This window comes from Eurypyga helias, unplaced genomic scaffold (assembly GCF_000690775.1).
Source record: "Eurypyga helias isolate BGI_N326 unplaced genomic scaffold, ASM69077v1 scaffold26407, whole genome shotgun sequence".
Classification (NCBI taxonomy): domain Eukaryota; kingdom Metazoa; phylum Chordata; class Aves; order Eurypygiformes; family Eurypygidae; genus Eurypyga; species Eurypyga helias.
In genome coordinates this window covers 1-23,545 of record NW_010262741.1, presented here as the reverse complement: position 1 = coordinate 23,545, position 23,545 = coordinate 1, and the positions used below count along the sequence as shown (strand labels likewise).

At 42.0% G+C, this 23,545-nt stretch overlaps 1 protein-coding gene across 1 annotated transcript in view; it reads right to left on the bottom strand.

Moving 5' to 3' along the window:
• FARP2 (FERM, RhoGEF and pleckstrin domain protein 2) overlaps window positions 1-22,141 on the bottom strand; it is a gene marked incomplete at its 5' end in the record, with an annotated part of 46,987 nt that extends 24,846 nt beyond the window's left edge. Inside the window, 11 exons of the mRNA XM_010155835.1 lie at window positions 621-627; window positions 1,320-1,562; window positions 2,209-2,266; window positions 3,365-3,433; window positions 3,578-3,741; window positions 4,765-4,860; window positions 6,176-6,323; window positions 13,116-13,230; window positions 15,353-15,450; window positions 17,354-17,432; window positions 22,099-22,141. Coding sequence (XP_010154137.1) covers window positions 621-627; window positions 1,320-1,562; window positions 2,209-2,266; window positions 3,365-3,433; window positions 3,578-3,741; window positions 4,765-4,860; window positions 6,176-6,323; window positions 13,116-13,230; window positions 15,353-15,450; window positions 17,354-17,432; window positions 22,099-22,141 — 1,120 coding nt within the window. The remainder of the gene's footprint in view (window positions 1-620; window positions 628-1,319; window positions 1,563-2,208; window positions 2,267-3,364; window positions 3,434-3,577; window positions 3,742-4,764; window positions 4,861-6,175; window positions 6,324-13,115; window positions 13,231-15,352; window positions 15,451-17,353; window positions 17,433-22,098) is intronic.
• Between the last annotated feature and the right edge of the window lie 1,404 nt (window positions 22,142-23,545).

Below are 23,545 nucleotides of genomic sequence, written 5' to 3'. Positions count from 1 at the left end.
ACTGCACTGTAACATGCGATGTCTGCATGACCCAGCTGATGATACTTAACGTCTCTGAAATCAGTGGTCTTTCCCAACTGCAGGATTCTGCGAACATTGTAGCCTATTCTAACGCATTCTGGATGCGGTGTGATGCACAGAATGCAGCACCAAAGCCAGGGTGCTTAGAGGGAAGCTGAAGAGGTACATGAAAAAATAAAATCAACTGTGTCATGTGATTTAAAATCCAGCCACTGGATCAGCGTTTTCTTGCTTAAAGTGACTGACATCACACCCTTTTGACTTGGAAGCCTGAAAGCATAGAGGGATCCACCACAAAAATCAAGAATTGATCAATCAACACGTGCCTTCTCTGTCCAGTCTTCTTGTGTGAGGTTTTTTAAATTATTCTGAAAGTCAAAAGCTAAGTTATCACCAGTGGCTTGGGCAAAAGGGTTGCTGAAGAAAAGGTTTACGTCCAGTGGCGCAGCAGATTCGGAGTCCCAGGAGTCCGTGTCCGTGCTGCTGGAGTCTTCCGTGGTGGTAGGTGGATAGCTCAGCTGTTCCAGCTGGTCAATAATGTCTGTGAACTGAAAGGCTGAGCTGGACTCGGAGCGCACAGAGTAGGCAGGGAAGTTCACCATGGAACTGGCCTCCGAATGATTCGCGGAGCTGTACGTGGGCAGGGAGGACGTACCGTTCAGTGGCAGATTATTGAGGGAGCTGCTCTCAGAGCGGTTGTTGATAAGCGAACTCGTTTCAGATGGGCTCAGGAGGCTTTGCATTCTGCTTGCTTGGGCCTTCACCTCAAACAGCTCCGAGGTATCTGATGGTCTCTCATTGCCGTTGAAATCACTTCCTTCTTCAAATTCAAACTCATCTTCCATATTCATATCTACCGCTTCGGTCGAGTACCTGTCAGGGCTGGACTGAGGAGAGACTGCGTTCTGCTGAAGGGCAGCTGCAGTTAAGCCAGGTGACTCTGACATATGCTTAGAAAAATCAGAGCCCTTTAACTCTAAACCGCTGTACATGTATGAAAACGCCTCAGAGCCCCCAGCAAAGAAGGAAATCTCTGCTGGGTCATCATCAATGAATTCCTCTGACACCTGTAACTGCGAATTTGTCAGTGTGAAAAGAGGGGCACCCCGACTGCCAAGCTGATGCTCTTGTTCAGCAACGACAACACCTGTGGTAAAGTCATCCTCATCATTGTCATTTTTACACAGAGCGACCCTGCTCTCCTTACTGCCCTTCTCTACATCTAGATCTAAACCGCAACGGCTCTCAACGACAGGACAAGTGGGGTTACAGTTTCCTCCAACACTACCAAACCCAACACCTTGTAGCATAGGAGATCCAGGCTGCTGTGTCAGCTTCCTGCCCGATGCTTCTGCTGGTGCTGCAGTGGTTTTCTGTGGAATCCTTGTGTATGGCGCTCTGAGGTCCAAGGAAGAAGGGCTGGTTTCCGCAAAGACGGACAGGACTGGAGCAGGAGCGGTCGCTGAGTGGACTGAGTGGAAGGGGGCAGCTGCGGAGGCAGGAGACCCTGGGGTTCTCAAGCCCTCAGTGAAGGGGACACTCTAAAAGGGGGGGGAAAAAAAAAAAAAGTAGAAACACAGCAGATGAAAAGGTTTTTAAAATACATAAACCCAAATGCAACATCCAGTTCCTGATGCAGAAGGAGTATGTGCTTCAAAAGAGCTCGCTCTGCAGCAAACAAAACATCACATACAGAAAGAGAACCCATTCTGATAACTGGATGGAAGATTAAATCCATGTGTTTTATGGCCTCTGCTGAAAAAGCATCTACAAGAGAAATCCTGCAAAATCCTGCGCTGCTTTCTTAACCTCTTGCATGTAGAGCAAGTGCACTTAATGACTGTAGAAGGCATCTAATGCAATGAACCCAGACTTCCACAGAAACCTATTATACAGTACCTGAAGACAAACTGATGCTCTGAAATAACAACCTACTAGAAAGCACGACATTTTCCTTTCAGTTAAGCTGAGCTCTGAAAAGGAAAACATTACTCACTTTAGCCTCCAGTTAGGCAACTATCAAAATGGATATTCTTGCAAAAAGAAGAAAAACCGTGCACCAGGGACAAAGATTAAACAGCGATTGCAGACAAACAGTTCACTCAGATCACCTTTCCTTCACCCTCACCTGGGAAGGATGGCTGTCAGCTTCCCTGACTGCAATATTGAGAGTGCTGCAGAACTGACCTGTTTTGGCACGTCAGTGTTTGAAGTGCGAGTGGATGCTCTGGCTTTGCTGTGCCTCCTGCAGAACAGAGAACACCCCGTGAGTTTCCAAGACATGAGTGAGCCTTTTCCCTTCCCCACCCAGCTATTTCCATGGCCAACAGAAATGTCTCAAGCTGTATTTTATGCCTTGTTAATAACTAGGTCAAGATTTAAAAAGTAACAAAAGATGTAAATGAAACAACACAGGTGGAAGAAACATGCAGAAGATGGAATAAAGCAGGATCCAGATCATTCGTACCACTGAAGGAGCACTCAACAGCAACTCAGGGCACAAGATTAGACTAAAATAGCATACTTAATGTAACTTCTTCCTTTGTCACTGGTATAAACCATCTACAAACGAATGGCTTCAAAACTAGTTAATCTGTTGCAATTTTACAAACGACTTAGAATTCAATCAACTGTATGATTTTTGGCATATATGTTACATCTCAAAAAGTGGTATCCTACATCACACTCAGGGTTAGATTCATTCCATGTCAATGACTTAATAGAAAAATCAATCTTTCATATAGAAAAGGAGCTCAGCTGGAGTCCAAGACATTAAAAATATTTATCAATGGTAGATTAATGCAAACTTTTAGTTCCTATAATCTTCCAGATGAAAGACTGAGGAGTTTCCCACAAGGAGACAGGATGGTTTCACAGTCAAATAAGTAAATGACAATTTCACAATGAAAATGCACATTTTGTAGGTATTTATTTAGATGTTTAGACATGAATGAGGATTTACAGTCAGTCTCAGAGCTGCAGATCCCAAGTTCAATGATGCGCTCTGACACTGGCTACTTGCACAGCTACAGTGACATACAGACAAGTCCTCACTAACCTCAGCGAGTCTTCAACACATACTGAACTCTTAGATGGCCAAGTCACACACTGTCCAGGGACATTAAAACGTGACACTGAAATTTTCCTAAGCGTAAATCATCACAAAATTACACATTTTTTTAAACTCAATTCAGCTACCTTAAATTTGAGGCAGGCCTTATTAACTGAGAAGTCAGCAGATGACCATGCCTCTAAGCACCCTTGAAAACCACTGACATTTAGGAAATAAGAGCACTGTGAAAGCCTCAACTACGTTTCATCTTACAGAAATATTTGTGCTTACCTTTCATACGGGGTTTTCTTCATCCCACTGTCCTTAATATAATCCACTAGTTGCTTCTGCGTCCGTCCACTGTGAACCCACAAAAGTACAGAAGTTATGAAACGCAGTGGGTGACAATTATAGATGGAATGACTTCAGAATTCTTTCTCCCCTTGATCTCATTATCTAAGATAGAAGGAATTCAGCCTTGATAAATCTGTTGTTTCTCCATACCTGTATCTGAATGATGACCCTCTGGTGAAGAACACGGCTTTAGCCTTTGGCTTTGGCTGATCAAAGAGCCTAAAGAATGTGTGATATTCCACACAGATTTTCCAGAAGTTTTTACACTCATCCCTACTTCCCAAGAGAAACTCCAATGTATCTTGATAGGGTCCCTGGGAACAAAACACAAAAGCTAAGCAGCACATAAAATGGCAGTGGAGAAGAAAGGGAAAGTACAAATAACGGCAACAAAAAGGCTGAACTCCAGTGAGATGTAGTCTTTTCCTAAGTCACTTCTCAACGGAAGTTATTTTGAATGCAGCTTAAATAATTTAATAGCTTTCAATGTTTGTTTACCATGAAAGTGTGAAAATGTTTAAAATGCACGTGACTTTAGAAACATGCTCAGTGCAATCCACCTTAAGAAATATGGATCATAAAGTTAGGAATTTGAAAGAAATTAAAATGTTTAAGTGAAATACTAGCAATTTTAAAATACTTCTTTCCTTAGAAGTCCTGATGCTTGTCTTACTTCCTGACATTTAGATGAGACTGGAAAATACTGCGTGTGTCAGAATAGTTATCCCATGAAATTTCTGAGGGTCTCTGTGAGACACATTCCCAGGACATGCAGACAGCGTGTCCTGCTACCAGATTTTTCATTCCAGCAGCACGTACTCAGCGAGTTCCCGGGGGACACAGCCACACACAGCAATGACCATTTCTATCGGCAGTGTGCTACGGTGTTCTTGTAAGGAGCTACAGCCTAAAGCACTCCCTAACACACCTTTACCCAGACAACAGAGATGTACCATTTCTGTGCTTAAGTCACCTTAGATCATTCTGACGATCATGGATCTGAGAGTTCCTGAGTGTTAACCTCCAGCTACATCCAAGGGAAATAGTAACTGTTTCAGAGTAAAAGTACTGAGCCTGGATGCACCAAATACTCGGGGTCTTTGTTCTGTCTTACATTTACATACGCCTGTGCCTATGTCAAGGATAAGCTGAGGCTCATACACCTAACATGACAGACATGGGGTGAGAAAGGAAACATTTTTTACTTGCATGAGGAAGCCAAGCCTACCCCACTGAAGTTGTTTTATAGAATTACAAATTCTAGCATTTTTCATAATAAAATCAAGTACACGTATTTTTTTCAACACCGACCAGCCTACTATTACAGTAAAACTTACACAGACCTCTGGGTGGAGTTTAATAAGGAATCTTTTCCTCTTGAAGCTCAGTTTACGGACCTTTGACCAGTTGAAGGTATTGATTTTCGTATTACCCTGAATTAAAACGGTAACAGTTAGAAGTTGGCAAAAGTTTCAGAAGTAAGACCAGCAAACAAACTCTTGTTGTGGGTATATGGACACGTGCATGTGCACACAGCCCGCTGCCCCAACCCATTCTGTTGGGGTTTTATTTCTGGTGGCAATATTCCCTTAAACAATTTCATCTTCCAGTACAGGGAGCGTGTGATGTCTGTACGTCTCTGCGTGGGCACCAAAAAATGGCATGAAAACCGAGGAAACCGGATGAGAAGGGAATGTTTCAACCCCATCAACATTCACAATACTTGATGCTACAAAGCAAGATGAGGGTTTAATCCTATTTAACATGCTTCCCCTTTCCTCTAGACACACCACTCCAAGCCAATCTTTCCAATAATCTGGCAGTAAAATGTATCGAGGAGCACTTGCCATGCATGTGAGGAATCCTGCCAAGTTCTCTCGCTCACAAACTCTGCTTATTTGGCTAAAACCAGGCTCTGCCTTCACCTTGCTGCCCTACATTCACCCTCCCCACACCACTGACTCCCAAAGCTCCAGGGAAGGATCCCCGTCGGCACTCACTATCACAGCAATTCTGTCACCCTCCCTGAGCAAAGAGGGGTGAAAAATGATAGTTCAGGAGAAAAGACCCAAATGAGCTGAAATGATGGAAACCTTAGGGGAGGGGAGGAGTGAGAGGAACTGCAGGACTGCCATGACTGAAGCACCTCTGAAGGAAAGCTGCCCCGCAGTAACAGAAGAACAAGTAAGACACAAAATGAATGGAAAATGAGTGCCTAACTGGAAGTACTTCAGCAGGTCAACTTCCTGTGCATTTTGGGAGGAGGAAAATAACATGATTACATTCCTGAACAGAACTCTGATCATCGAGTCGCTTATTTAATAAAACATTAAAACATTAATTGGTCCACTCACTTCAATGAAACAGCACATCTATACACTAAGAGCAATGTTACCCCAGCAAAAATACACTGTAACATGAAAGCAAGGGGAACAGAACCAAAATTCCAGGAATACAGACTAGGGCTGCACCAAACGAACTGAGGATTTTCTCTGAACACATGCATAACTTTCAGACAAGAAAACCTCTCTGCTTCAGTATCACTGTTGGTTGTGATGCTCTTCTCTCTGCACCAAGGGCAAGCTGCACCAAGCAGTATTTTGGGGACTCAGATGACACTCTCTTGACCATAAAAATGTGCTAAGTTTTTAAATCATCAGAGACCTGAAGTTAAAATGAGAGACTTGCTCCCAAGACATGCTAACAGAAAGACAGACACACGTGCCCAGCCCGCTCTGCCCACCTCACCTGGAATACCAGCACGCCCATGTGTGAAACAGCTAGATTAATTTTGGTGCCCTCACGGTCAGATGCGAGGTGAAATCTGATGCCATACATCTCCAGCTTCCGAGCAATTTCAAGCACTTGAAAGTCGGAGTCAGCAGGAGTTTGACCCCTAAAGTGAGGAAGAAAAAGCAATAAAGTTTTAAGAACAATCTGATTCTACAATATTGCCAACATGGTCGTGCACTTAAGTCTTTGCTCTGGCGCTAAATGAGAATTTTCTCCTTTGTCCAGTTGGGCAGTTTCACTCCAAGTCAAGCGTTACACTGAAATGTTTGTAATAGAAGCAATATGCAGATGACCGACCTAAAATGCATCCCCCAGACAGAGGCACTGAAACAAATGTTGACTAGTTCAGAGCTTTTTCAGTTTAGAAACAATAAAGTTGAACAAATCAGAATTCAACCCACAATGGTGGTTCTTCTGCTTGCTTGTCTACATATCAGTAGGTAAAAAGTGAGATGGAAGAGCTACAGCCAGCAGGGTGCAAAGAAAACAAATACTTTGAAGGAAAGACGCATTTCAGGTAGGGTTTTGGCACTGCATCAGAACTGTTACACAAGTGCTATCAGGCGCAGTGCTCTGACATTTTTTTTCCCTGTGTGATAAAACAGTCCTGTACCTTCTTTATTTTTTCTCCTCCACCCCATTTTTCTCCACAAGAGGGAGTTTACTGGGCTGCAGTGCATTTTTCAGCTGACTTTCAGGGTAGCCAGTTCACAGAGCTGAAGAGGAGCAGTGCCTGAACGCCTTTCTGGCCCAGGACACAGAAAGCAGTGCAGAGCTCTCGTGCCACCAAGACGTGCAAGGGCGAAGACCCCAAAATCTGGACCACACCAAAATATGTAATTTCACAAGACTTGAAATGATCTAGCAAGGCACTGGTATTTGTACTGATGAGACCTTTTCCTCACAAGTCAAAACTGTCTGTATCAGTTCCAGGGTCGTGGCGGGGGTTTAGGATATTCCAAAAATAAATGCTGCTGTGAAAATGAAGGAGTTCTTGCTACTGAACGTGTCCCAGTTACACTGAGGGCAAAGTAAACAAAAGTCCTTATGACAAACACAAGCCTGTCACCTGACTAAGGTAGCCTCTGAACTAAAAACATACTGCAAGACAACATTACTGGCCCGTTTTAGTTATAAAAAGGGTCCAGGAGAACTACCTAAGGCAGGAGAGTCTTCTCCTGCACTAGCTCCACAGAGGCACAAGCAGCACAGGACGGGGGAGGCTGCTTCAGCCACAGCTGTATGAAGTGACACCTGCATCCCTACTGAAAAAGACCAGAAATAATAGATACTACATTACTTCCAAGCAGGTGCTGCGTGAGCCACCTACGCTGGTGCACTGATTGAATTCTGCCTGCAACGTGCAAGTTTGCTAGGATAAACGTAATGGTACAAGGAAGACACAGGGGGTAAAAATTACTATTCTATTTCCAACCAACTCGTGCTGAAACCAGATTAGATTCCTGCACTCACAGTCAAAGGCAAATATTAAAAACCTTGTTTTCTGATACATGGCCTTCCTTCCATAAATCTCTACTTCATTTCATTAAAACAGATGATAAACTATTTGTAGCATGATCTATTTTCGTGTACTACGAAGTGCCAACCACAACATCAGTACTAAATAAATTCTCCTGCTACCCTGAGTTGCCTTTCTAGGCATGCTCCTTAAAAATGCCTCCTTCTACCTATGGTCATGTTTCAGATTCAACAGCTTTTCTGCTCCATACAGATTTCTTTTCAATATAAATTGAGAATATTAAGGTGAATGATTATTCCATTTGAATTTATCTGAAACAGGGATGACGACAATACATATTAACTGCATTTAGGAACCGTCTCTCAAATTCAGAGTGCAGTTATGAAACTTATTTAGTATGCTAACATTTTAAAAGTGAAAGTTGTTAGAAGAAACAATGTTTCTTTGATTCTTACTAAAATGCTCCTCAGACCAAAACACACACATACACAAAAATACACTGAGAGAGCAAGCCTGAACGCACATACATTTGCTGATAGGATTTCAACAGTTTTCTATTGCCTTATTCATTCTGGAGGGGAAAAAATAATCTAAATCACTACCACAGGAAATCCAAAATTATTTTTTGCCAACTGGAGAAAGCAGGGATTCAGTGGAGTTCCTAACTTTGCAAGTGCAGTCCATAATTCCAACCTTATCCAAACATCAGTATCACATGACCGTGTAGGCATAAAGGAGTCGTACAGAACAAACACAGAGGAACAAAAATCTGATTTCAAATGGAAAAAGAAATGCCAAACTACATAAAGATCCTTGTAGCTGCATTTCTACCGGTGTTACCACCACATGTACGAGTTATGTCTAAGAGCTTAAACTGGTATAGCAGATTTCTCTTCCCCTTACTGAAAGGAGCAATGCTGGAAGAAGTAGTTTATACTGGCTTTAAGTGTTACTAGCATTTCTTCCATCGATTCCTTAACTGTCTGAAAATAGCCGAAATATCACGGCTCCTGTTTATTAAACATATACAAGAAAAAATGGTAGATAATAAATACCAATTTTGGCCACGGCCTCCTTAGCTGCACTCTAAGAGCTCTGCTTTCCTGCTGTAATTCTTCTGAACAGAGCGACATTAAGCATGAAAGTGGCGCTTTGTCTTTCAAGGAGGATGCTAAGGTTGGGAAAGGGGGTTGGAAGGGAAAGGAAACAAAAATTCGGCTAACATGGCAACTGGAGAATTAGAGCTGCGTAGTACTAAAACTTCTTTGGGCGCAACCTGCCCGTACCCACCGAAGAAGGGCGGGCTTGGAGCGGGGAGCAGTGCCAGGCAGCTCTCGCTGCAGCACAGAGGGTTACAAATGAGCAGCAGTTTCAGAGTAATTACCCTCAGATGGTTGCTGCAGACTGAGCTGCACAGCCCAGCCTGAAAACAACCTGGTCTAATTTTGTTCATCCATTAAGCAGATAAATCTGCTTAGTCTTCCCCAGGTCAATGGACAACAGACTGTTACAAGTATTTTCCAGCAAAAGCTGCTGTCAATGCAATAGGTTTTGGTGTACAGGTTCCTTCCCTACATCCATCAAGACAAATATTGGTAGTGTGTTACAATACTCCCATGGCAACCAGGGTGATGGATTCAAAATAAATATTGTTAAACGTTGGGTGATCTACAGAGCATTTAAAACCAGCGATTGATGGAGAATGTTTGAATCAAAACACTGCATGTGTGGAAATGGTTTAGGCTACGTAGCAACCTGAAGTTACAGTTTTTCTAATTTAAAACCAATTTATGAGCATCCTAATTTCAAAACTAATTTAAACCATGGACAACTAGACTAACAAGTTGTGGAAGGACATGAGGGGTAACAGTAAATGTAAATATACATCTATCAAATCTTCTACTTCTTTCCTGATTTATGTATGTACACACACAGAAAACCCCCAACCCCACAGCTGTCTGAACACAAAAAAATCATGTTATGTTTAATTCTGGACTATACTCATCCCACAACAAGTATTCTACTCACACTACTTGCGGGAAGGCAGTAAACATTGCATTTTGAGTGACTGGGGTGACAGGATTTAACTGCACCACCACCAACACATCATCTTTAACAGATAAACTTGTTCTTAATAAACTATAGAAATAAAGTAAGTAAATTCAGGCTCTCACTGAAGCAATTAAATAATGTGCTATACCAAAAATCCAATGCATCCTGTTCACTGTTACTACATTTGCAAAGTTAAATGTAAAAATGGTACTTCTCTATTTGTGATAGCAAAAGAAAGCATTTGTAAAAGCGAAAGAAAAAAGTAAAGGATATTTAATCAAACATAAGCTTTTGTCAATATATTTTTCTCTTCTTTGGACACCAAATGGATTAATAGACAGATTCTGTTTTATCCAGCTTTATGTGCTTCCACCTGTTCTAGTAGTTACAGTGAAGCAATTAAAAGTCAACCCACAACTTTCTAACGTGAAGAACCACTGCATCACGCGAAGGCACAGGTATACTCCTGCTCCCGCAGCTCCCGCAAGGCACTGGCAGGCAGCCCACTGCCGCTCCAGCCCGAGGGTGCCAAATGGATGCTCCCGGCTTGGCGCGACACAGCAGCCCCCTGTGAACCGGCGTAAGAGGAAGGGTGGGCAAGGCAAAGCAAGGGCTGCAGAGAAGGAAAGCTGAGGCAGAAAGCAGACAATGTAGCAGCGATCTGGAGATGAGCCATCCTGCCAGAAGAGGGTTTCTTTTCCTGGAGGCTCCGTTTATACCAGAAGGTTCTGACAAAAGCAATCATCAGTGGAAGAAAATACCTGTCTGCTAAAGGTGAGGGAAGAATAAGGTCAACCAAAGCAAACAAAAATTGAAAATAAAATCCCAACTGAAAACGTGGCGCACGAGGACGTTAAGAGAGCGAAGCGGGCAGCCTGTTTGACCACACCGCGCAGCGCCAGGAAGGAGAGGAACACCCAAGCCCCGCCCTCCCGCCTGCCTCTTGGCACAGAAATGTGTCTAAACTTGGAGGAAACATGGGACATTCACAAACCCTAGTAAAAATGGAAAAGGGTGAGGGAAGAAAGGAGAGACGTGTAAGGAAGTCACAGCTATTTTTAGGACTGCAGTGCTTCCAAAATTACATCTCTCTAACAGGAATTTTTCCAAAGGCACAGGGGATTTAAAACACGTTCAACGTACTCAGGTATCACCACCTCTTGCTTGTAACCTTTTCTAACCACGTGCCTCAGCTTTTAATCTTACTGCGGTGTGAACGTACACTTCTTAACCACTGCTTCAAAATAAGGTTTGCAATCATTTTAATAAGATGGCTGTATTAGATGTAATTCTCATTAAACTAATGAGAAGTACGCTTACAAAGCAAGGAATCTTTTCCTGTTAACCTTTCCCTGACTTCTTCCTGACAGGCAAAACTACAAACTTTCCTTACTATGAAGACTGATTAAAAGTATCTTGTTTTAAAAAAGCCCAAACCTAGTTAACAAAATTACCAGTCCCTGACTCACTCAGAAGACAGTCACGACCCTTCCATCAAGAAAAGCAAACCAAGAAAATTGCCTGCAAGCAGAAGCACGTCAATCGGATCCAGGCACGCGATTAACAGAGGGCTGTTCTGTGCATGGTCTGGATGTACTTATTCCAAAACTACAATATCCCACATTTCACCTCAAATCTGAAAGCCATCAGCCTAGACAGCATGATGCCATCAAAGACTTCCACGTAGCTGTCGATTCCACAGCACCTTGCTGCAGGAGTTTCACAATGTCCTTACGAGCTGTATGAAAAGGACTTTCCTCTTTTTCTCTTAATTTGCTTTGAAGTTACTGCCTAATTGTTTCAGCACCTTTCACATGAGAAAAACACTGAAATACTTCTGGGCAGTTAATGGTTTCCCTCCCTCAGCTACCTTCTCCCAAGGTGAAGAATCCTAGCATGCATTTTAATTTACTTCAAAATGACTTCAAATTTCTTCAAAGCAAGACATGCTTTGTTCCTTTGTTTCCACATGCACCTCAAAGGGTCAAAAGCAGGAAAAAAGCAACAAGCACCTGATTTCATCAAGAATCAAAGTCAGTAGCACCATCAGTACCAACAATTTCAGTACAACTGAAAATGACTGATCATAAAAAGCAAATAGTTAATAATTGAAATTCTCAGGAGCTGATTTTCTAATAATACAGGATGCATCATAGCCTTAAACAGAGGTGCTGTCCTGAGAAAACTCTTTGTTCTGTCTTAAAAGAACGGCAGTCACCCATAATCCTCAAGCTTGCCCAAGCAGAGCAAAAGGAATATTTAATTTTCTAATATAGGATTTGGATTATAACACACAACCATGCGCAATGAGCTGTGGTGTGAATATTCACAACTGATTAAAGCACTTCAAACTGCTAAATTTTGAGAGGCAAGGTCTGTAAATTACAGAAATGGAAGACCTATTGGGTGAAATCAAGCTCTTGTCAGCATTTTATCATTTTCTCATGATTTAATCTGCTGACTCCAAGAACAGCACAAGTGAGGTCAGGACCATCACGGCAGGTTAAGTGTCTGACACTTCCCAGTGACATTAACATTGAGTGCTTAAAAGTCTGAAAGAACAAAGCCGTGGCAAATATCGATCATGCAATGCAAACCCTGACCTTCTGAGTAGTATTTTGGTCACAACAGAGCCTCCCTGCAGGTTGACTTCTTTCACGAGCACCATGTCGACTGACTGCTTCAAATCTTCATACTTCTCAAAATATCATATGCTGCTTGCACCGAGTGGATCTTTACATTTTTAAGAACAGTCAGATTAGACCATAATACACAGGGCTTGTACGCTGAACGCACGCGATGGGAGAAGGGGGATGTCAAATAATAAAGCAGTCATTTCTGCACTTCCTGACTGCGTACTGGAATTCATCTTATACTTGTGGCAAAGAGTTTCTTTGCCTCTAATAAACTTATGTCAAAAATATTCCAGCTGTAAGATAAAGTACTGCATAAATTCTGGTGACAGTTATTTCTCGCCCACTCCCCCCACCCTTCTCCATCTCCTTCATGCTTAATGGGTACAATGCAATGGACCTATGCATTTGACAGCAAGCTGATCTTAAACTTTAGAGACTGGAAATTCTGAAGAATGATTCTGCCTAAAACCATTATGAGAAGCGCATCCTAGCTGTCTTCGGTATGTTATTAAAGGCACACTGAAAACTCACTTGAGAAAAACAACTACCCAACAACTCGGCCCTAACTTTGTAACTATTGCTACATCCAACTTTTCTTCTTAGACGTAAATGGTGTGTAACTTACACAATCGTGACATCATGCTATTGCGCAGCGTGCTCAACCTCCACCAAGCGCATCCATCTGCTCCCCAGGAGTATATGTTAGGGCTACACATGCTACACTTACACATGCTTCCTGTGGAACTCCAGAATCTTTCCTTCGATTCTTTCCTGGTTTGGCAAATACTGGTTTGTTTTGAGGTGTTCTCGATCTTCTGATTCATCAAAATCCCCTATTTCAGCTATTACAGAAAAAACCCAATGTTAGAATAAATAGAAACAATGGAAAAGGAACAATGACAAAACATACTTGGTGAGGAATTACAGAAATGCCGAGAGCCACAATGTATTTTCCTTTAAGTGCTTCAAAATTGTGCATTAGGCTTTGTATCCATCTTAATTTTACAAACCACTCACATTTATCCCAAGCAGACTTCCTGCAGGGGATTATAGCAGTATTTGAACATCATCTGGAAAATTTGGACTTCTTTATGGTCAAAGATGTGAGACTTGTGGAAGACCCGTGAGGTGGCCTAAACATTTCTTCCTTAGAGATCCCTCACACCAAACCAGCGTATTAGATATATTTAGAAAAAGAAAGTTGAAAAACAGTTACAGACAAGCCTACTTGAAAAGAGAGCCAATCACACTTTAGGAATTGACCAAAACTAAATACATATCCAAAATACAAAGCAGTGTTATGTGACTAGAGAGCGCCACACCAACTACACCTTCAGCTTTGGCCTCCCCTTCACATATCCACACCTTTCAGAAATGACGCTGCCAATTTAGGACGAGATTTACAGAAGAAAAAAAGCACGAATCAGAAGTGCAGAACAGGTTCCATCTGACATGAAAGTCTTTGGCTTGAAAAAGAAAAGCACAAGGCCGGCAGGACGTATGGCAGACGTATGTAAAAATTACAAGTTAAATAGGTTTTTTAAAAAGTTAATTTTTCTGATAAAACATGAAGTTACAATACTGAATTAAAATGCAAAAGTTTTAAAAAGCCAAAAGGATATACATTATCCTACAAACCTCCAAAAACTAAGTCGTGAAGCTCATTTTCATGGAAAGACGCCAAAAATACAAGCAAATTGAGAAATTAGACAAATACACGGAAGTTAAGTTCATCAAGGGCAACTAAACAAAGGGATGCAGAGTAAATCTCGGACTTAGAAAAGCCACTTGCAAATATAACTGGATGGATGCAGCAAAGTACTGCCATACGCTTGCCCTGTTCCTGAGGGCTTTCCCGTAACATCTGCTACCAACTACTGTCAGAGAAAGGAGAGTGGACTAAGCGAACTGGTAATCTCATCCAAGGCAGCTGTTCTTGAACACAGCAATATCCTGTTTAAAATCAAGAGAGCATATAAAACAACAAGGAAAAATAATGAAAGGCACTTTTGTAAAATAATTTGTTAAAAATAATCGTATTTTTTCTCACTTCTAACTTTCCAGCAGAGCAGAAGGAAGCTGAGCAAGGCCGGACGCTCAGATTTGCTCACCAGCTCCTCACTGCACTGCTGGAAAACCATGAGCAAATTGTAATTGTGTCACTCACTGATGGCACACACACAAGATAAATTTGCTCCTCCAATAAAATCCCTGTCATTAATGTTACTATTATTACTGTAATTGTATTATTATACTGCAGTGCAGAATTCTATAACTAGTAAGCTATTTAGCATGTGCGAAGAGGTATCATTTAACAGCTTTTGTTTGGAGCCAAGGAGGCTCAAACCCCCATTTCTGCAGCTCAGGTTACAGATCTGTAAACACCATCATTTGGCTGCTGCTTGAGCGGATTTTGGTGTCTGATCCCATTCAAGGTTTTCAGCCTGCTTGTCTGAAAGGCCACGTTTCTAGGTCTTTAGGCCGTACAGACTGTGCGAGCAACAACGTGGAGAGCTTGCAGATTAATTGCTTCCCGTTTCCATTTGCATGCCCAGCAAGGAGGAAAGCTGATGACAACTTTGTGACACATTTCTGGTTTTGCTTCAGTCCCCCCAGCCACAGGGAAAGTGAGAAACGAAGCCAGGGAAGCACAGAGGCAGACGGGCGCAGCACTCTGGAAGATGAGGAGTGCTAGTGACCTGGTTTGCAGGGCCAGGGCAAACAGACAACACGCAAGGGGGTTGGCTTTGTACAGTCTCCACGAAGCCAAAGTTATCTCGTACATAAGCCGCAGCTGTTCCTCACCACAGCTAGCCCCAGTGAACCCCAGTGTTCAACATCAAGGGGTTTACTGCATGCACGGAAGGAAATACTGTGAGACAGACAATGCTTTTAGCTTCCAAAAGCTTTAGTACGTTACTTAACTCAGGTCAGCAATGGCAACATCACAGCTGAGATACTCACACTGCAGAAGGTGAGAGACCAGAAGAGCAGCTGTATTGTCGCTGCAGGTCAGTCGTTCCTCTGCCAAGTCTCTCTTGATTTGCAACGCGAACAGGTACCTGAGAGAGAGTTACAAGTACCACCTTGACATGTGAAAGAACAGCAAAGCGACTGAGCAGTATTCTAGAAAAGCAGCATCTCCTGATTCTTCCTCTCTCCTAAAACAAGGTAACACAGAAGCCTTGCTACCAAGGACAGTCAAAGCAAACCAAACAACCCGTGACTAATCCAGTAGAAGTTATCAGTATAATTGAACGTCTAGGGACATGGAAGCAGAAAGAAAACCACACTTTTAACAAGTTTGATTTGTAAAGTAACACAGCAGCTGTAACTTTTAGCTGGAAAGAAACTTAATGAACCATTCAAGTGATTTAATCTATTAGAACAAAGATGGGAGAACACCACTGATTCTAGTATCTTGTTAGGAAAAATAATGAGCATTTCTGCTAGCACTCAATTAATTTACTTAGTGGTTGTATTTTCCAGGACTATAACGTTAGCAGCCTGCAAAGACAGTAAGAAATTAAATTTCATTTTCTTACACCACTGTACTTAGTTAACTAAAGTATTTCCCAAATCAGTTGCTAAAGAGGAATGGATTTCTGTGTAACTGTTTTGTACAAGTAGTAAGTTGCCTGCAAAACATACAAGGATAGAAGAAAAACATGCCAACCTTGAAAGTGTGCTGCTAAGGACTGATTTCGTAACCAAAACAAATTTAAATATATTTTTATGAATGTAAAGATGGCAAGTCTTTTGTGCTTTCCTTTTCATTTGAAAGAAGGTGCAATAATAACTCCAGTAAATAGGCAATAACTCATTACTATAAACCTTTGAACTGACAGACTGATCAATATCCTTTACCAAATTACATCCTGAAAGAGAATGGTAATTCTTTTTTTTAAAAGAAGAATTAATTTCAAAGCATTATGTATCGCGTTCTTGAGGCAAAAAGTAAATTTTGAATGTGTTTTTTTAAGTATGTATTAAAGACTTCTATAAAGAATGCTCTGTTTCCTGTGCGTGTCTGAACTATCTTGGTTTCGTCAATACACTCACCGTAATGTGTACATATCATTAGTGCCATAATGAAACACCTAGATGCTCTAAGCACAGGCCAGAATTCCACCATAAATACTCTGTAACTAGACAAAAATACAGTTCCTGCTCTAAAAAGCTGTATTCCTAATGGAATTCCCACAAGAAACAGCAATTAACAGAAGAAAATTGGGAACAAAGGAAACATTTCTCATGACAAGTATTTATCATTACAAGAGACAGCCACATTGCATCACAGCAGTTATGCTGGTTTGCTCCAATATAAGTCTGAAGGATAATTAGGAACCTCTGCGGATCTCTAATGAGAATTCCAATTAAAAGCAGTAAAACCAGGAAAAGAACTAAATGAGCTCTTTAAACAGTAAAATCCTGGGTAATGTCCTTGTTAGATGCACAGACTTCAAACCACATTCCCAGGTGCTAGCAAGCAGACAGTTCCGCTTCGTTTACCAACAATCGGTTAGCAATCAGCAAGCACGACCCACGAGGAGCACTGGTGAATAATGTGAACAGTAAAGCATGTTTGCTGGTTGTAGAATGCTTAGAAGTGTGGACCGCAGAAGTTTAAATGATCAATCATTTATTAAAAATATGTACTGGTTATTTCATAAAGGTACTGTTTATAAATTTGAGTATTTTCTCTCCACTTTGTCTCTTGGACGCTGTGACGTTTGGCAGCCCTAACCTGCCCTTTTTTGGGTTTTGAAAAACACTTTTTGTGATAACACTCACCTGCCAACATGCGTTTATTACAAGTGGGACACTAACAAAAAGTGTTACGTTGCTCATCTCCAATGCGAGTTATGTTTGGAAAGAGAAGCAATGTCCTCCTACTCTTACCTTATTATCACTTACCTTATTTCAGTAGGTAATGCAAACCATATTCTTCAAAAAACACTTTACCTGGTATATTCCTCTTGCAACTGACCCGGGTCTGGAGGGAAAAACTTTACAGCCAGACGAAGCATTGTAGTCTTTGGTCCTATAAGAGAAGTCAATCATTTCACAAAACACTCTTGTTCTCCATAAGCAGGTGCACATGATGTTTTCCAACACGCAGAGAAATACAACACAAAGTCTAGCCAGCTGTCAGCTCGCTGATGTAGCAGCCTATGGCTACAGATTGCTCGTATCAACAGCAATACAGCAGACAGTTTTCAGAGGAGCTATCTACACTGCTTCCAAGGCAAGGCTGACTGTGCACACAGGCATGGCAGATGACCCAGTGAGATGTTCCCAGAAGGGGAGGAGGGCAGAGATGCATCCCGCAGGCTCTCCCAGCATGAGCCACTACCAGTGCTGTCGATGAGCTGAATCCACGAGTCTGCCTGGACCCAGCTGGCTTCCCACAGAGGTACAAGTGTGTCTACGGCCTGCTCCTGGCATACCTCTCAATACCCATCAATTCCAATTTTTCACACTGTTCTTGTCAATCTCAACCACAGGGACAAACTAATTTAACATTTAAATCTAAACAGGATCCTAAGTAACTATTTGGAATAGTCCATAATGCCCCGTGTAACGTTTTACAACAAGAAAACCCAACTGCAACTGGACCGTGTTAACACTTTCAGCGCCACGTCTCGGCCTGCGGAGCGGGCTGACTCGATGCCTGCAATCCCGTTTCACCAGTACTTTCAGGAGTGTTACAGGGTACTGCAGTCAGTCACCGTGCCACGGCTGGGCACCCAGCCCTGCTGCTGGTTTTCCTGTCTTAGCCCAGGAAAGGCTGAGTGTTTTGCAGATGGTCAGAGCACTAGCCACCCCTCGCTTACCGGTGCCTACCTCTTGCATTTGCAGCATCCCCCAGACGAGAGGAGTGCCACCCATCCACCGCAGACCCACGCTCCACCGACAGCCACTCAACAGGAACAGACCGAGTCCTGTCCCCAGCGCGCACCTTCCCATGCGGAGCGAGGACACTCCGCCTTCAGCATGCGGAGCCAGTGAAAGGCAGGGCAAACTGAGAAAGACAGACCCCCTCTACATGGCAGAGGAAGACCTGTGAAGGGAAAAATTGCAACCCCTCTTCTTGGTAGACTCTTCTCCACATAGTTCACAGCCCAACTGACCCTCAAAGCCAGTCCTGCTTACGCACAACCTTCGGAGATGCCTTCCAGCCCCACCCACCCTGGGACTCTGCATGCCACTGCCATTTCAAAGCAAGAAGCCAACCTGCTTTAATTTATTTTAAGATTGACAAAGTCTAATTTGACCACATCAACCCCAAAGTATGCTGCTTTCTTCTGTCTGGAATACCCAATTCCCCCATGCCAAACATTCCTCCACTCACTCACCTTCTTGTTTGCTAACGGGGGAGTAACAAACTTCTGTTTCCTGCCAAGCAGCTGGGAGAACAAACTCTCAAACTATCACAGCTATCAGAATAGCAGCTCCCAACCTCTGATCCCAGAATTATCCAAGTTTTGGTGAACCAAAAAAACCCTAAAATCCTCGTCCTAATTACAGTACAGTATCTAGAAATGAAAGGAGGCTGGAAATAACGCCCTATAATGATGCACAAAGCTCGTATTTGGCAGGAACTAAAACCATACAAAGGATTTCATAGTTCTTGAGACACACCAAGTGAGGAATATAAAACTTCACATGAAATTTCTGGAAATACGCCAAGCCTCTGGAAGACCTTCACAAGGTGAAGAAGAGATCTACGCGTTATTCGTGCCAATCAACTAGAAAGTACGGTTGCAGAAGCAATTTTGGCAGCGTTCCGAGCACCATGCACATTAAATGACAATAAATATTTGCTGCTGTACCACAACTCCTCCTCCTCCTCTTGTTTGTTTGGGTTTTTAAATGTGTTGGTTTTGTTTGCATTTTGTTTTTTAATCTTGCCTTTCTTCTATGAAGAAGTCTCATTCTAATTAGGAAAAGAAACACTGGGCCAATCTTAACCAAGATGCAGAATTTATTGTAAGAAAACGAATCTGAGAAAAACCAAGAACATCATCAACAAAAAAAAGAAGTTGGGAAAAATTCCCCATGCGGGGATGGTGAACATAACACTACATAAAACTGGCAACACCTCAGAGAAGTACCCAAATGCCAACCCGATACTGCGTACCTGTTAGGAAGTCAAAAATTTGGATCTAAACTCCTTGCCTTCTGGAGTGGTTCAGTAGCACAGCTAAGTGCATTCATTTGAAATTAATCAAAAATAAAATCGTTATCATACAACACGAAGTTCTATGCATGTCAGAATAGGCACCTAGCATTAGCCAAAACTCGTCTGAAGTAAACATTAATAATCTAGATCTTTTGTTTTCACAGAGCATGTCAAAGACTCCGAAATGCATGCCTACAATTACACAGCAATCGCCATCAGCATCGACTAAGGGCTTTGAGCTGTAGTACTTGAATGCACAATAACCCCTCACATCCCCCTAGTGCTGGGCTAAAAGTTACACAGTTAACTCCAAAAACATTACATTCTAAAAAACCAAACCAAACACAAACCCCCCAAAAAACCCTCAACAAAACTTCTGAAAGTGAGAATACAGGAAAAGATCATCCATCCACGCCAAGTTGAGGAGTGATTTCTTTAGCAGTCATGAGCAAACTGACCTGATCTCATGCCTACAGAATTTTGCTTTCCCTTGGGAAACACCCGCAGCGGCAAGCAGAGCGGGGGCACGCAGGAGGGAGCCAGCTGGCCGGCTAACTGTGCTCGAGGGAGCCCAGGCAGAGGGGCTCCAGGGAAGGGCAACCCCAGCGTGGCCAGGAAGCACAGGGGTTGAAGCCACGGCAGATGTGGCTAGCCTTGCATAGCTGTACTGTCAGATGTCTTTCCATTATTGCAGCTTACTCAGTCCCTTACCTCTCAAATGTACACGTCATGAAGTAGTTAATTCTCCTCTTAAGGCCTTGTATTCAGCAGTGCTGTCAAAGGAGCTCTTAGGAAGATGCTCCTGTGCAATCGTATGTCAGCTACCAGCTTCAGTGAAAGACCTTGAATTACTATACATGCAATCAATGTTCTGTCAACATCTTCCAAGGCTTTCTACAGTATATCTCATTTTGACTTTAAGAACAGCAGAATGCCAGCAAGGGATTCAACTAGCATAAAAAGAAAAAAAATCCCCAAATCCAAAGAGCTCTGACCCGAGCTATCAAAACCTTTACCACCTTAACATTGATTTCAGAATTTGGACGTGTGCTAGACAACTGAATGGCGTCGCCTACAGATTAAGATTAAAAAAAAAATTTAAAAGAAATGTTTCAGTGTCACTGGCAACATAACATGGGTGGCAGACCACCAAGTAACAAAGCAGCCACAAATTTTAGCACATCCCCACGGTTTTAAACAATTTTAGAACAACATATACATCATCAGGGAACACACGGCCATCAGCCCACAGTCTAAGGCCAAGTTTCCCCAGTTTATAAGGTATAGAAGAGGATACAGAAGAAGTAACCAAGTGGCATTGCAGGCCTGTGGTCCACCAAATCTTTTGATTCACACAATTCCTTCCAGTCAAAAGCATTGGAAAAGCAAACCAAGCATAACTGCCAGCAGTATCTGAAATGATGGCACTCTAACAAATTTTTTTTTGAGGGGGAAAACAGGGAGTGAAAGCATCATACACCCTCCTAAGGAAGCTTCTTCACAGCTGGTTTGGCTCTTCTGCTTAAAAAAAAATGTTGGTAAAAGTTAAAACCATGACCTTAAAGTTAAAATACCTAGCTAGAATTGATTTCCTTTTTTCTGGTAATCAGTTTGGGGCAGAAGAGTAACTGAAAACTACGTCCCAGTACCAATTTTCAACATTTTAAATTAAGTGTTTTAAAGGAGTAGGAATCTACCACACCCCCCTGAGCTCATTCTTCCACAAAGCCTTTACAATCAGAACCAGAAAACAAGCAAACACCTTAACCCCATTCCAAGGGAAAGAAGCTTGATCTAATCTTTCAACATCAGAAGAACGAGTATACTGTATTCTTCAATTATTTTTAGCCTTTAGAGTGCATCTCACATTACTTTTTAGAGTAGCACAAAGCAAAGATAGCATCGCTACTGCAATACCCTCCTGGCCAAAGAGCAGAAATGAATTTCACAACAAAGGGAAGAGGACTCCAAAGCTGCAGCCACCCACCACGCGGGAGATCCCTACTTCTACTCCTGTGCACAACGGAGAGTGTTTTTGAGAATGAGATGGGAATACCCACCCCACTGCAATTCCCTGCAAGCAGCAAGCTTCAAAAGGTGTGTTCAGCCCTTCTGAAAGGTGTATCAGCTCTCAGAAGGCATCTCATGACTGCAGATGCTACCTCCTCCCATGCAATGGGTGCAGTAAGCCAGAAGTAAGCCTTTTTCTTTCCACCCTAAGACAACACAACTTACAAAAGCTCACAAAGAGCAAATGCCATGTTTCACTTAACACCCGCTGACCCAATCTATCCAGATATTTATCACAGAGAAAGAATCATACCTTCATTAAGTTTCCATTCCACCCACCACATATTACATATTAAAAACGTCAGGTTTGCATGCCCAAACAGGAACCACTATCGCCCCTACCGAGTACAATTTTCAGGGAAGCATAACCAGTAAATCAAGTAGTAATTGTGAAAGCAACCCACATAAAGCAGATGCAAATTAAGGAAAACTTCTTTTTTTCAAAACTACTTACTCCGTACTTGTTTAATAACAGGTTTCATAGGTTCCAGCCAAATCTGAAATTAAAGAAAAAAAGTTATAAACTGACATGCATATTTGAATACAAAGGAGAACATCAAAGGTAAATTCAAATAAGGCAGTGATTTATGAGAATTCACTTCCGCCTCACTGCAGTAATGCAGCAATTCCTTTGCTTTAAAAAAATGTACTTATCTATTTGAACTGAAATTTAGCATGTATCAATAGAAAAACCACTGATCCGTGCTTAAAGCTCATAGGGATGGAAGAAGAGTCAAGTCAGCAAAAGCACTCCACCACTTCTGAGAAGACAGAAACCACGGCAAAACACACGACTGCAGGCAGGAGCCAGGCTACGGAATTACAGAAGGTCTGGAGAACATGACAAGGGCTAACCTTTTTCCTCTTCCATGCTTCATCCCTCTCTCTTACCTAACTACTTGGGGATTTTCACTCAGTGTTCATTTCCCCCATTTCTCTTTTGACCAGCACACTTTTAAAGAAGGACTATTATTGTTCTAATAAAAAGAGTCTCTCCATAACACTCATGCAAAATATTCTGGATGCTCAACGTTGGGTTTTTTTAACTCCTCCAAACAAAAAACTGTAAGACAAATATGTTTGGTCCTTAATAGTTACTTCTCTGAGAGAGAGCTGAGGATTTTAAGAACCTTATTAGATGCAGAAACACACTGGATGCTTTTGCAGAATAAACAGAAACTAAACAAGCTTTACTGTATCTCCTTGGCTCAGGAGCAGCATGTATTAGTGCTATTAGCATTCTCTATGCTCTCTGTCATACTTTCTGCGTGAGTCCCAAAACTAGAAAAAAGCAATAGCAAAAAATAACAAAGAGACAGTTCTGGGAATATTGTCTTATTTAGAAGCCACATTGTCCTCTTTGCAAGGCACAGGATAAGCAATTAGGAGTCTGTTGTGGTTTAAAACCAGCACAGAGGCTTACAGAGTGTCAGTATTTATCTAGATCAATGATTTAAAAAGCTTGCAGGTCTGTATGTCTGCTGAGGTCTACATTTATTAGAAAGAGGTTCATAACAACTCTTCAGGGAAATTAACTGAAGACAGAATTCACTGAAGATAAATATGAACACTACCAAAATTACACATGTAATATGATTTTATAAGCGCTCCACAAAACATGCTTTGAGCTGAAGTCCTCCCTTTCAGAGGGAAGGGGAATTTTATTTATGTCCCTGAAAAGTGGGAACATCAGCAACTATTTATACATATTTTTTTTGTTAAGATTTAACAAGAAGTAGAATCCGATTCCTCCCCTCTATTAGCTGTCGTTGTTCAGGTAAGCAGAGCAGATTTACAAGAATCAAAGAGATAATCCTACAGAAGACTCCAGCAGACACTGAAACTTTTGACACTCAAGCACCTGCATTCACCCAACCTTTTTATTATCATAGAATCATAGA